The sequence below is a fragment of the Echinops telfairi genome, unplaced genomic scaffold, assembly GCF_000313985.2.
Source record: "Echinops telfairi isolate 266 unplaced genomic scaffold, ASM31398v2 ScPeMD7_655;HRSCAF=1070, whole genome shotgun sequence".
Lineage (NCBI taxonomy): Eukaryota > Metazoa > Chordata > Mammalia > Afrosoricida > Tenrecidae > Echinops > Echinops telfairi.
Window position 1 is genome coordinate 28,733,631 of NW_022104553.1, and position 11,004 is coordinate 28,744,634.

General features: G+C 44.6%; 1 protein-coding gene across 1 annotated transcript in view; it reads right to left on the bottom strand.

The window, feature by feature from the left end:
- Nucleotides 1-11,004, bottom strand: part of LOC101656618 (carcinoembryonic antigen-related cell adhesion molecule 6-like) — a 28,735-nt gene that overhangs the window by 13,888 nt on the left and 3,843 nt on the right. Inside the window, exons 3-5 of the mRNA XM_030886356.2 lie at nt 9,010-9,288; nt 8,346-8,630; nt 5,959-6,237 (exon numbers count right to left, since the gene is read on the bottom strand). Of these exons, the coding sequence (XP_030742216.1) occupies nt 5,959-6,237; nt 8,346-8,630; nt 9,010-9,288 (843 nt within the window). The remainder of the gene's footprint in view (nt 1-5,958; nt 6,238-8,345; nt 8,631-9,009; nt 9,289-11,004) is intronic.

Sequence of the window (11,004 nt, forward strand, 5' to 3'; positions counted from 1 at the left end):
CATTTGTCACCTGGAGAAAGGGCTATGCATTTATGTTTTTGAAGAATAAAACTGGTGGACTCCCCTTAGAAGGACGCAACCACGTTTGGAGAAAGAAAAAAGGTACAGAAAAGATGGAGAAACCACCCAACCTGAACCATGATTCTGTTTCCAGGTTGCTGACACCCCAAAGGGAGGGGCTACTTGCTTATGTTTTCACAGGAAAAGGAGATAGGTGGATTTCTCTTCCGTCAGCAAGGCCCAGAATAAAGGAGGGAAGCTAGTGCTGTGGCCTGACGCTGTCTTGTTATTGAAGTTATTCAAAACATCAAGAAGAACTCGCAGAATCCTGAGAATGGGGATCGCTGCTTGCTGAGAGATTTCTTCCATTGCTGATGCTGTCTAAGGGACACTCTGGAACTCTATCATAACTGAACATTTTATACAATAGTGACCGGACGATGACAAACAGACTATTCTTTTGCTAAAAGATCAAGATTTTGGACTTATCAATTAATACTAAAATGTGATTGGAATGTTACTGATTTTTGTATAACTCCTTAACCATATAATAAGACATTGCATGATTGGGATTTGATTAGAAAATATGTGCAAGGGTTTAAGGGAAACATTTCATTAGATGTGATTTAGCTAAAAGGATATTTTCTATATATTCAAGGGTGGATTTAAGGATTTCCACTAGCTGAGGAGATGAAACAAATGGAGGATGGCATAGAAAGAGGGTGGATCCCACACGCTTGGATTAAAAGTACTTCACATAACTTGAGTTCCAGTCTGACTGTGTTGTTAATCATCATAATGTTGATGCTTTCAGTCCCATGCCACTTCTATAGGAAGCTAAGAGATATGAAGAGAGACCATGTTGCCTCTCTGACACTATTAAATCTTAAACATAATGCAGAAGGGGGAAATGTGTGAAACTGACTCTGAGGGAAATAGGACTGGGACTTATTCCTTGACTGGTATGGATGGAATCTGGAAGGCCAGAGTTCCACGGTAGGAAAGCTGCCACTCTGGTAGTTGGAGATATAGTCCAAGTACACTTTTCTGTGGTAATCTATCATTTCCACAGATTCTCCCCCTTAAAGCTGTGCTGCCTTAAAGTAAGCAAATGGTTGATTATATCTCCCTATAGAAGCAGGCATTCCTATTTGCTCTATTTCTTCCCGCTGCGGTATCTAATCCCTCTCATACCTTCCTCCAATAGCAGATGGGCATAGGGGGACTTTATCCCCTGTGCCTGGATTCCAAATATTTGCCATAAGCCTGAATTTTTGGCTGTATTAATTTGGTCATTAAATTTGCCTTGACAGCTTTCAATATATAGAAAATATCCATTTTCCCCCTGTGACTCTTTTGAATTTTACATATAAAACAAAAGGGGGACTTGTGGGATATAAAAAGTCTTTTCCCCAGCACTATCTCCCCCAAAGATATGCCAAACATTACAGGCTGTTTGCCAGCACATGGTGGGAGGTCAGATGCATTCAGTCTTTAGACTACTGTCTGGTCCCACCGCAGGTGAAGCCCACTCCCTACTGTTAAGGCCAATGGATTATTTCTCCCTGAAGGCTTTCAGCCATCAGTCTGGTCCACTGTAGGTGGGGTTCACACCCTACTGATAATGGTTTCAATGGAGAGCCAGAGAACAGGACAAACCTGCGCAGTGACATCCAAAATTAGGCTGCCTCCCTGAATATAGGATTGACCCTTCTTGTCACATGTATACCTCTAATCCTTCCCCTTCCTATTGCATGTATGCCCCTAGATCGTCCCCCTCCCATTACTATATTATCTATAGCACAACCCCTTCCTGGGACATATGTCTTCTGTATTTAGGGGCTTGCATGCCCCCCAAAAGTTATGTACTCCTTGGTTAGTAATAAACCACTCGCTCGCTTGCTCCTGCAATTCCCACTTTCCACATCCTCACGTGGACCACTGAGTTGGGGCTGAAGTAAGCATGCTATCAGGAAATGTGTCTGACTCCTTTATTTCAATCTCTCTTCTATCTCTCTTATCTCTCTTATCTTCTATCTATGACTTTACTATAATCTTTACTTATCACTGTACAATTTCACCTACTGGACCTATCATGATTTCTTACGGGCTGGCTACCCTGACAAGGCTTGACAGCAGTGCCCTAACCCTTCACCCTCCCTTATTAATCCTCATACCAGCCATTCATTCCCCTGCACTCCCCGCTTCTCATGTAGGTTCAATAAGTCATTGCAAAGGTTACACAGGATTCACACAAACTGTACCCAGGGTTACAGGATTTATTAGGGAAGTTATCAGGTTCAAATGCTCAGGATAAAATTATTCAGTCAGGACAACCTCTTCTCAGCCTTATACTCAGGCAGGCTTCTCACTGGTCTTTGGTCTCTCAGCTATACTGCCCACTGGCCTCTGCCCTACTCAGGCAGTGCTACAGAGGTCTGTTATGGCTACCAATAAATGTCTAAAGGGCATTTCACTCCACCATAAGATTCATCCCAAAGGCACTCTGTTAAAGCCCTGTGGTTCAGTCAAGGTAGTCCTCTCCCAGGTCCCAACACCCAATTAAGTGCCTGCAGGAACCCCACTCCTATGCCAGCCTCCTGCCAAGAAACATTTACTTTTATTTGCCCTGTGAGCTTGGAAGTCCCCCACTCTGGCTGTTGGTTCCTTTACTGCCTCTCCTCTGGCATCAAAACAAACAATCAAGAAATAATTAATATATGACTGGGCCAGAGCTGCCTCCTCAAAAGTAGAATGGACCTTACTGATGAGGATGGAGTAAAGCTTTCAGGACCTACATTTGCAGACATGGCATGATTTAACATGAGAAGAAGCAGCTGAGAATATCCATTAATAATAATAATATGGGATATATGAAACATGCATTACAAAAATTTGAAGTTGTCAAAAGTGAAACAGGATGCATAAAAATTAGGAAGGTGCTCTGGTGTGGTAGTGGGTTATGCATTAGGCTTCCAGCCACAAGGTGGAGTGTTTAATGCACCAACCCCTCTGAGGGAAACAGTGGTAAACAGCGACAGTGTCAGAAACCCTCAGGGGAAGTTGTACTCTGTCCTGTATTATTGCTATGGGTTGGAATTGACTTGATACCAATGAGCTTCGGTGGTGGTGGTTGTTTCAGTTTGGTATTCGTTGGTGATAATGGACTGGCGCTGGGTATTTTCAAATGGAAAGTCATGTGGTCTTCTATACACTTAGATTACACCTCAGGAGAATCTTTGTAGATCTTAGATCAGGGTTTTCAGTCGCCTTGCTACCTGTTACAGTATCGTTGGAAAGTGGATTATTGCAGATGTAGTTAGGCTAAAACTCAACACCGTATTATTTGATCTCTCTTTTGACCCAATTTTAAATTTGTTATAGGTTTAGTATTTTCTACTTGCTTTTTGATTGAGGTTTCTACTCTGTTTTCCTTTGGTATTGCTGTAAGTGGGTTTTTGCTTGTTTTTTTTTATGTTTTTCTTTATATGAAATCCAAGATGAGTAAATTTATAGAGACAGTAACTGGATTAATGGAAACTGAAGGACATAGAAAGAGTAGATGGAGCCACAAGTGCCTGTGTCAGAGCGCAGTCAGAGCTCTAGTGACATCCGCAGAGAGTGCACGGTCGGAAGTGTCCAGGAGACTCAGCAGCAGGACCAGCACACTCCTGAAACCCTCCCTTGGTTGAGCCCCACCAGGGTCATCATGAGACCAACTTCTGGGGCAGCTTTAGGAGCAGGAGTCAGAGGGAAGGAACATGGGTGGGTCCCAGCCATCTGGATGGCTATGGTGCCAGGCTTCCAGACTGTCTTGGGAATCTGTAAGCAAGGTTCAGTCATTGAAGATTCTGTATTGTTCATTCATTGACTTATCATTCCCTCCTGTCTACCTTGATAAATATGTTGGATCTGTGTCAGTAGCCGTGTGCACTATGAGGAGTGATAAATCAGTGTTCTTTCCTGAATGTTGCAGGAAGAATGTGTCTGGGGTTGAATTTCGTCCCTCCAAATTATGTGTCAGTATGATCCATGTGTCTCATTGATAATTATGTAATAATACAATGATATCTCATTGGTAGTTATGTAATGATGCACCCATGATGTGGTCTGCTGTGATCAGCTCATGAGCTGTCAGAGGATTACTTATGGTCATTGTGGGTGACAACAAGTGGGTGCTGACTCATTGCAACCCAACAGAGCCAACATTGCAGGTCCTGCGCTAGCCCCACAATTGCTCCTGTGTTTGAGCCATTGTTGCAGCCACCGTGTCATCCAACTTTTGAGGGCCTTCCTCTTTCTGCTGCCCCTCTACTTTACCAAGCAGAGGTTTTTCTCCAGGGCCTAGTCTCTCCACACAACATGTCCAAAGCAGGTGACATTCGGTCTGGCCGTCCTTCCTTCTAAGAGAGTTGTGTTGGTTCTCTTGGCACTCCATGGTGCTTCCACTATCCATTGCCAGCCCCTACATCCAAAACATTGATTCTTCTTCTGTCCTCCATATTCAGTGCCCCACTTTCACACCCACACGAGGCAATGGAAAATACCATGGCTTGGGTCAGGTACACGTGTGTCCTCAAAGGAACCTCCTTGTTTTCAACACTTTGAAGAAGCCTTGACCAGCAGATTGACCCAAGGCAATGTGTCATTTCCTATCTCGACCTCTGCTTCCACGAGCCTTGACTGGGATCCAAGTAAGATGAAATCCTTAACAATGTCAGTCTTTTCTCCATTTATCATGGTGTTACCTAGTGATCCACTGTGAGGAGTTTGGTCTTCTTTACAAGGAGCTTTAATCCTAACTGAAGTTTGCAATCCTTGTTCTTCGCCAGCAAGTGCTTCACGTCCTCCTCACTTTCATCAAGCAAGGCTGTACCATTTGCATCGTGTTGGCTGTTAATAAGTCTTTCTCCAATCCTGATGTGGCATTCTTCTCCACGTAATCCAGCTTTTCTCATGTTTGCTCGGCATGCAGATCTTGCAAGAATGTTGGGAGGGTACAACCTAAGGCACACTATTCTTGATTTTAAACCATGCACTATTCCTGTTTTGTTCCCACAACTGCTTTTTGACCCGTGTACAGGTTCTGCAGGAGTTCAATGAAGTCCTCTGGAATTCCCACTCTACTCAAGGCTATCCATAGTTTGTAATGATGTTAATTCTAGCTAGTATTTATTGGATATTTTATGTGTTAGCTCCTGTGCAAAGTACTTTACAGATATGTCATTTGACTCATACCATTGGCCTATCACACTGGTATTATTCTCATTTAACAAATGAAAAACTGAGGCTTGGAGCAGTGAAAAACTTATCCAAATCTTACAGCTGATAGAAGATAAATCTAGAATTGGACTCTCAGGCTACCTACATTCAGGCCATGATAATGGTAGCAGAAATAAGAGCTGAGTGCTGGTGGTGTAGTGGCTACAGTTGGGCTCAGATTTGCATGGTCGTCAGTTAAAACCCACCAGCAATTCCACGGGAGAAAGACTGAACTTTCTATTCATCTAAATAGTTACCGGCTCGGGAACTCACAGGGGTAAATACAAGTCAGCATTGACTCGATGGGAGAGAGTTTAGAGTTTTAAACATTTGTGGAACATTTTCTATGCGTGGAGTGTTGATAACTCTGATAAGTTTAATTGATGATCATATTAAATCTGTAAAATAGTCATGAATCAGCTGTTTTTGTTACAATATTCACTTGAGGTATTTGGGACTCAGAGAAATTCAGAATTCTGAATTTTACATTATGGATATCAGACTTGGGCTATGAAACATTGAATATCTTATGACTACGTTTGTTCCAGATCCTGGGTTCTTGGACCCCTTGCCTTTGGTTACTGTAATTGTCTCTTTACTGATATCCTAGCCCCTGTGACATTGATCCATTTTTCACACAATTGTTAGAGTTAGTCTATGCTGAGAAGATGTAGGAGGGGACAAAGTGTCACTCACCTTCCACAGTCAGGGTGAGGGAGTCACTTCTGTTGGCACTGCCTGGATTGGAGACCTCACATTGATAGTTCCCAGCATCCTCCACCCTGACAGGGTTTATGGTGAGGGAGCTGTTGTCCTGGGACAGCTCCATCCTCTCCGTGAGCTGCAGTCTTTCACCATCGTGGAACCAGGAGATGGAGATTCCGTTGTGTTTGGTGAGACAGGTGAAGACCACTGCGCCTGTAGTTTTTATGCCTGTGGTGTTGCTGGCCCGGATGGAGGGCTTGGTCAAGCACTCTGTGGAAAAAGAGAGGAGGTGACTGAGAGGGGGCCTATGGCTGGGGATCATCATGTTTCTAGGAGCTCTCAGCCAGCTTACAGGCCCAGGGTGAACTCTGAATGTGTCCCAGAGCTTTCTCCTAACCTTCCCCAGAGGTGGTGTGTCTGTCCATTTGGGTTGGTGAGAGCAGGCAGCCCCTCCCCTCACTGGGAAGTAGGTGCAGCCCAGGTGCTTTGGAGGATCAGCACAGAGCCTCTTCCCAGCCCACCTGCACCTGCCACCCCATTGTCACTGGGTGGAATTTTTCTCTGACAGAGGCTGTTGTGAGCCTTTCCAAGGCCTTCCTGTTTAGGAGAGGGTGCTGTGCCTGTGGGTAAGGCCGGCTATTTGCCACCTCTAGCTCAGGGGCAGGGCAGCTTTAACATCAAGATGGGAAGATGTTTTGTTCAACAGTATGTTAGAGATAAGGGACACTGGTGCTATAGTGGTCACTCCTGTTGTTATCTGCAGGTCAGCAGTTTGAAACCACCATCTGCTCCTCAGGATAAATGCAGGGGTTTATAGGCCTATAAAGAATTACAGTCTAGGAATCTCACAGGGGCAGTTCTACCTGCTCTACAGGGTTGCTATGTGTCAACATCAAGTCCATGTTAGAGAGTTGAGATGTTAGGGATTAGCACAGCCTTGAAATCTTCACTGTTTTAGGATCTAGAGACTTTCCAATAAAAAGGATTTCATGATCTTAGAAAGGTTTTTCTTCCAGTCTATGGATTGAGTATCAAGTGAAGGAAACCTGAGTTTTTAGTATGTAGGTGTCATTGTTGGGCGACATTGAGTTGGTGCTGACTCAAAGCGACCCTATTTACACAGCATCAAACCCACCTGGGTCAGGCATACCTTAGTCTTCAAGGGCACTTCCTTGCTTTTCAACATCTTACGGAGGTCTAGTGCAGCAGAGTCACCCAATACAGTCCATTGTTATACTTTTAACAAGACTTGGACTCTCAGCCCTTTCTCTAAATGAGGCAAACTTAGGAGCCCTGGTGACATAGTGTTTAAGTGTTGGGCTGCGACCCGCATGGTTGGCAGTTCAAAACCACCAACAACTCCATGGGGGGAAGTCTGGGCTTTCTATCCTTGTAAACGGTCTCAGAAAGTCACAGGGGTCACTCAGAGTCAGCATTGACTAGAGGGCAGTGAGTTTGGTTCGGTGAGAACTGTACGTCGGGGGGACTGCCTCATGTTTCTGAGTCTGGAAAGTTTCCCACCATGGAGAGTGTAGTAGCTCTCATTTTGGTATCACTTTCTATGAGTGGAAAACATATGAGTCTTCCTTCTCTGAGAGGTTCCTGCTTTCACAGGTTTTACACAGCATAATTTGGCCTTGCCCCTTCCCTCCCTTTAAGAACTTGGTGGTGAACCAACCTAGTTTTCCCAAGATGCTTTGTAGCACATTATGATCCTTTGAGAATGCTCCATGTCAACATCACACTGTTTATCATTGGTGACCTTACAGTCAGGATGCAGCTTCAGATGCATGATCCCCTTTCCTGCAGCCTGACCTGGCATGGTTGAGGCGTTGATGGACTGTGTACATGTCAGCCTGCACACTTGCCCCACCCTCCCTGAGCAGAACACAGATGGTGTCAGAACCGGGTTGATGTGTGAGGGACAAGGAACAGAGAAGGAGCAGAGCTCCAGCTTGCCCATCACCCCACTGGAGTTTGACCTTCCTCTTACAGGAGAACACATGTGAGCCCGTTCAAAGCCTTGTTGTATATAGAGTCAGTGACATGCCTAAAAGTGACAAGTTAGCGATAGATTACTTGATCTTGAAGACATTTCTGCTCCCCCCACCCAACTATGAACCAGTCAATCTGTCCACACCATCCCCCGCCTATTCTGGGGACTGAGAAAGAGCTCCCCTCTATATTGCAGGATGGACCCAAAGTCTTTCCTAGAAAGAGCAAGAGGAGCCAGCAGTCTGCAGGGATGTAGTGAGATCGTTGAGGGACAGAGATTGGGATTCCTTTTTGCCCAGGACACATGGAACAAGAATAATTATTTTCAGGTTGTTGGATTTGTTTTCTTGTTCAGAGAACAAGACTGGCTTCCACCCCATTGCTCGGGGATGCCATTCCAGGGAGCCACTTGACAGACACTGTGATAGTCTTGGCTGTGGTTCTACTGAGGGCAGTGGCAGGGTTATGGACACGGCAGATATAGTTCCCACTGTCACCCACAGTGCTGTCGGGGATAAAGAGCTGCTCTGTGGATTGCCTGGAGGTTTCATTGATAAACCAAGAATACTGTGCACATGAGTTAGAAACTGCTTGACAGGTGAGGTTGATGTTGTTCCCTAGAGAGGAATGCTCAGCTGAGGGGGAGATGGTGGGAGTGTCTGGGCCATCTGGAACAAACAGAACAATGCCATGCTGTGATGTGACCAGAGGGAAGGGCCACAGCTTCTCTCTGAATCTTGTTTTTAAAAAGTCCCACAGAATAAGCCCCCTTTCTTCTCTGAGCCTGATTCTGAGACTACTGACCTGTTTCTCCAGCTCAAGCTTTGACCCTGACAAAGTCATTGACCAGGAGCAACCCCACCCCTTCTGCTCTGCCTGAATGACTGGGGTTGCCCAGATTTTCCAGAGAAAAGATGCCATGCCCCTCCTCTGTGTCCCAGGGCTGATGGTCCGTGTACTTGGACCTGAGACGATTGATGTTGCCAGGTCTCTGACAGGGTGCAATTGCACTGAAGCCTGTGCCATGTGTGAACAGAAGTTAGGCACAGAGAACCTTCAGGGAGAACGAGTCACTATGGCTGGAACTCACTGGGTTCCTGGTTCTACAATTATACAGTCCTGATTCATTCCTTGTGACAGTGTGTATAGTGAGAGTCCTGTTGTCCATGGACAGCTCCAGCCTGGAATTGTCCGGGAGGCTCTGACTGTTTATCAACCACTGGGAGGTTGTGTTCTGAGTCTCAGGTTCACACAATAAGGTTACAGAGTCCTTGTCCCCCACTGGGTTGGAGCTGCTACTCTTGATGGAGGGCTTAGGTAACTTCCCTCTCAGAGAAAATATTGACCTCATTTGGCATCTTTGATTCCTGCAAAGGCAGCTTCCAATCAGGGCTGGCAGTGTGCACCTCTCAGCCAACCTACAGACTTTAACACGTAAAACAGATCTTTGCATTCCAAGAAAATTACTTGGCAATGGGCGTGCTCAGAATGTAAGACTTACTTGCCTTATTTTAGGACTGAGAATAAAAAGCTCTGATTTTCTCAAATGTTAACGGAGTAGCCCAATTTCCTCATGGAAAGTTTTGGGACTATAGACCAGAGATCATCCCTGGCCTTTCCAGGGCTCCTCTCTGACTGGGCTCTGGATTAACCTCAGTATCAGTATCTGGACCTTGTGCTTGCTGTGGTCCCTCCAACTGACAGATTCTACATTGATCCAACTGACAGATTCTACATTGATCCAACTGTCAGATTCTACATTGATCCAACTGACTGATTCTACATTAATCCAACTGACTGATTCTACATTGCTCAGCCAGTTTTGTTTTTCTGAAACATAATTTGTTGTTCAAAGATAGCGTAGGTCTGAGTAATGATGGCATCTCTCATTGTATTTAAATTACAGATATGGGGCACGAGTAGAAATTACACTCAATGAGACTAGGAATAAGCCCTGTGGTTAATACAGTGGTCAGGCCACGAAATCAGAAGATGGGCAAATTCTTCTCACTATTTGATGGTGACTGAGGAGAGATCATGACCCCATAGACTTGAATCCAAGGAATAAGAGAGAAAAGACTGAGGGTATAGCCAGGCAGTGACTGGCTTTGGAAATAGGACCCTATTCTCTCTCCTTGATCTTTAATGTCACTTGTTCTCTGACTGAGGCCAGGTGAGACAACCCTTACCTTTCCTGACATAGAGGTGAGTGTTCTGAATGCAGAGTGAATACTGGTAGGAAGTGGGGGAGAGTGTAAACTTGCTGAGACCCTGACCATCATGGACTACTCGTGTGTTGTGGATGAGAATATGAATTAGAAGAAATATTTAAATTTCTTCCATATCTGAACATGATTATCAATGGTTGAAAGATCCAAGATCATTAGCTGGAAGTAATTTTGATATAGAGAATTTTAGAAGACCTCAGTCTAAGCCCTGACACCCAGCATAGATGGCAGTACAATAAGAGGAAGATGCTGACGGCTGCTTGAAATCATGGGTTCCTCGGGTGGGGAGAGACAGGTGAACCTGCTGAGGGGACAGAATTGATCAGAGGGAAATTCTGATTAGTATCTCAATATAGAAGGAGGAAAGACATCAAACTAGAAGAACAAGTGTTAGTCAATGTAGAAGAAATCCTTGTCCAAGCAAAGGGCATTTAAAGATCTCTAAATACAGGCATGTATCTATAAATATATTTATATATGATGATGGGGAAACAGATCTATGTGCATATATTTATATGTTTAATATTAAGGTAGCAGATGGACAGTGAGCCTCTACTCAAGTGCTCCCTCAATGGAAGAACATTTGTTCTATTAAAGTGGCATTCCATGATGCTCACCTTCCTGACATGATCACTGAAGACAAAGTGGGTGAATAAGCAAATGTGAAGAACACTGATGGTGCCTGGCTATCAAAGATATAGTGTTTGCGGTCTTAAAGGCTTGAAGATAAACAATTGGCCATCTAGCCAGAAGCAACAAAGGACAGATAAACTCCTCAGTACCAGTGGTGAGAGTGGTGATACTGGGAGGGTGG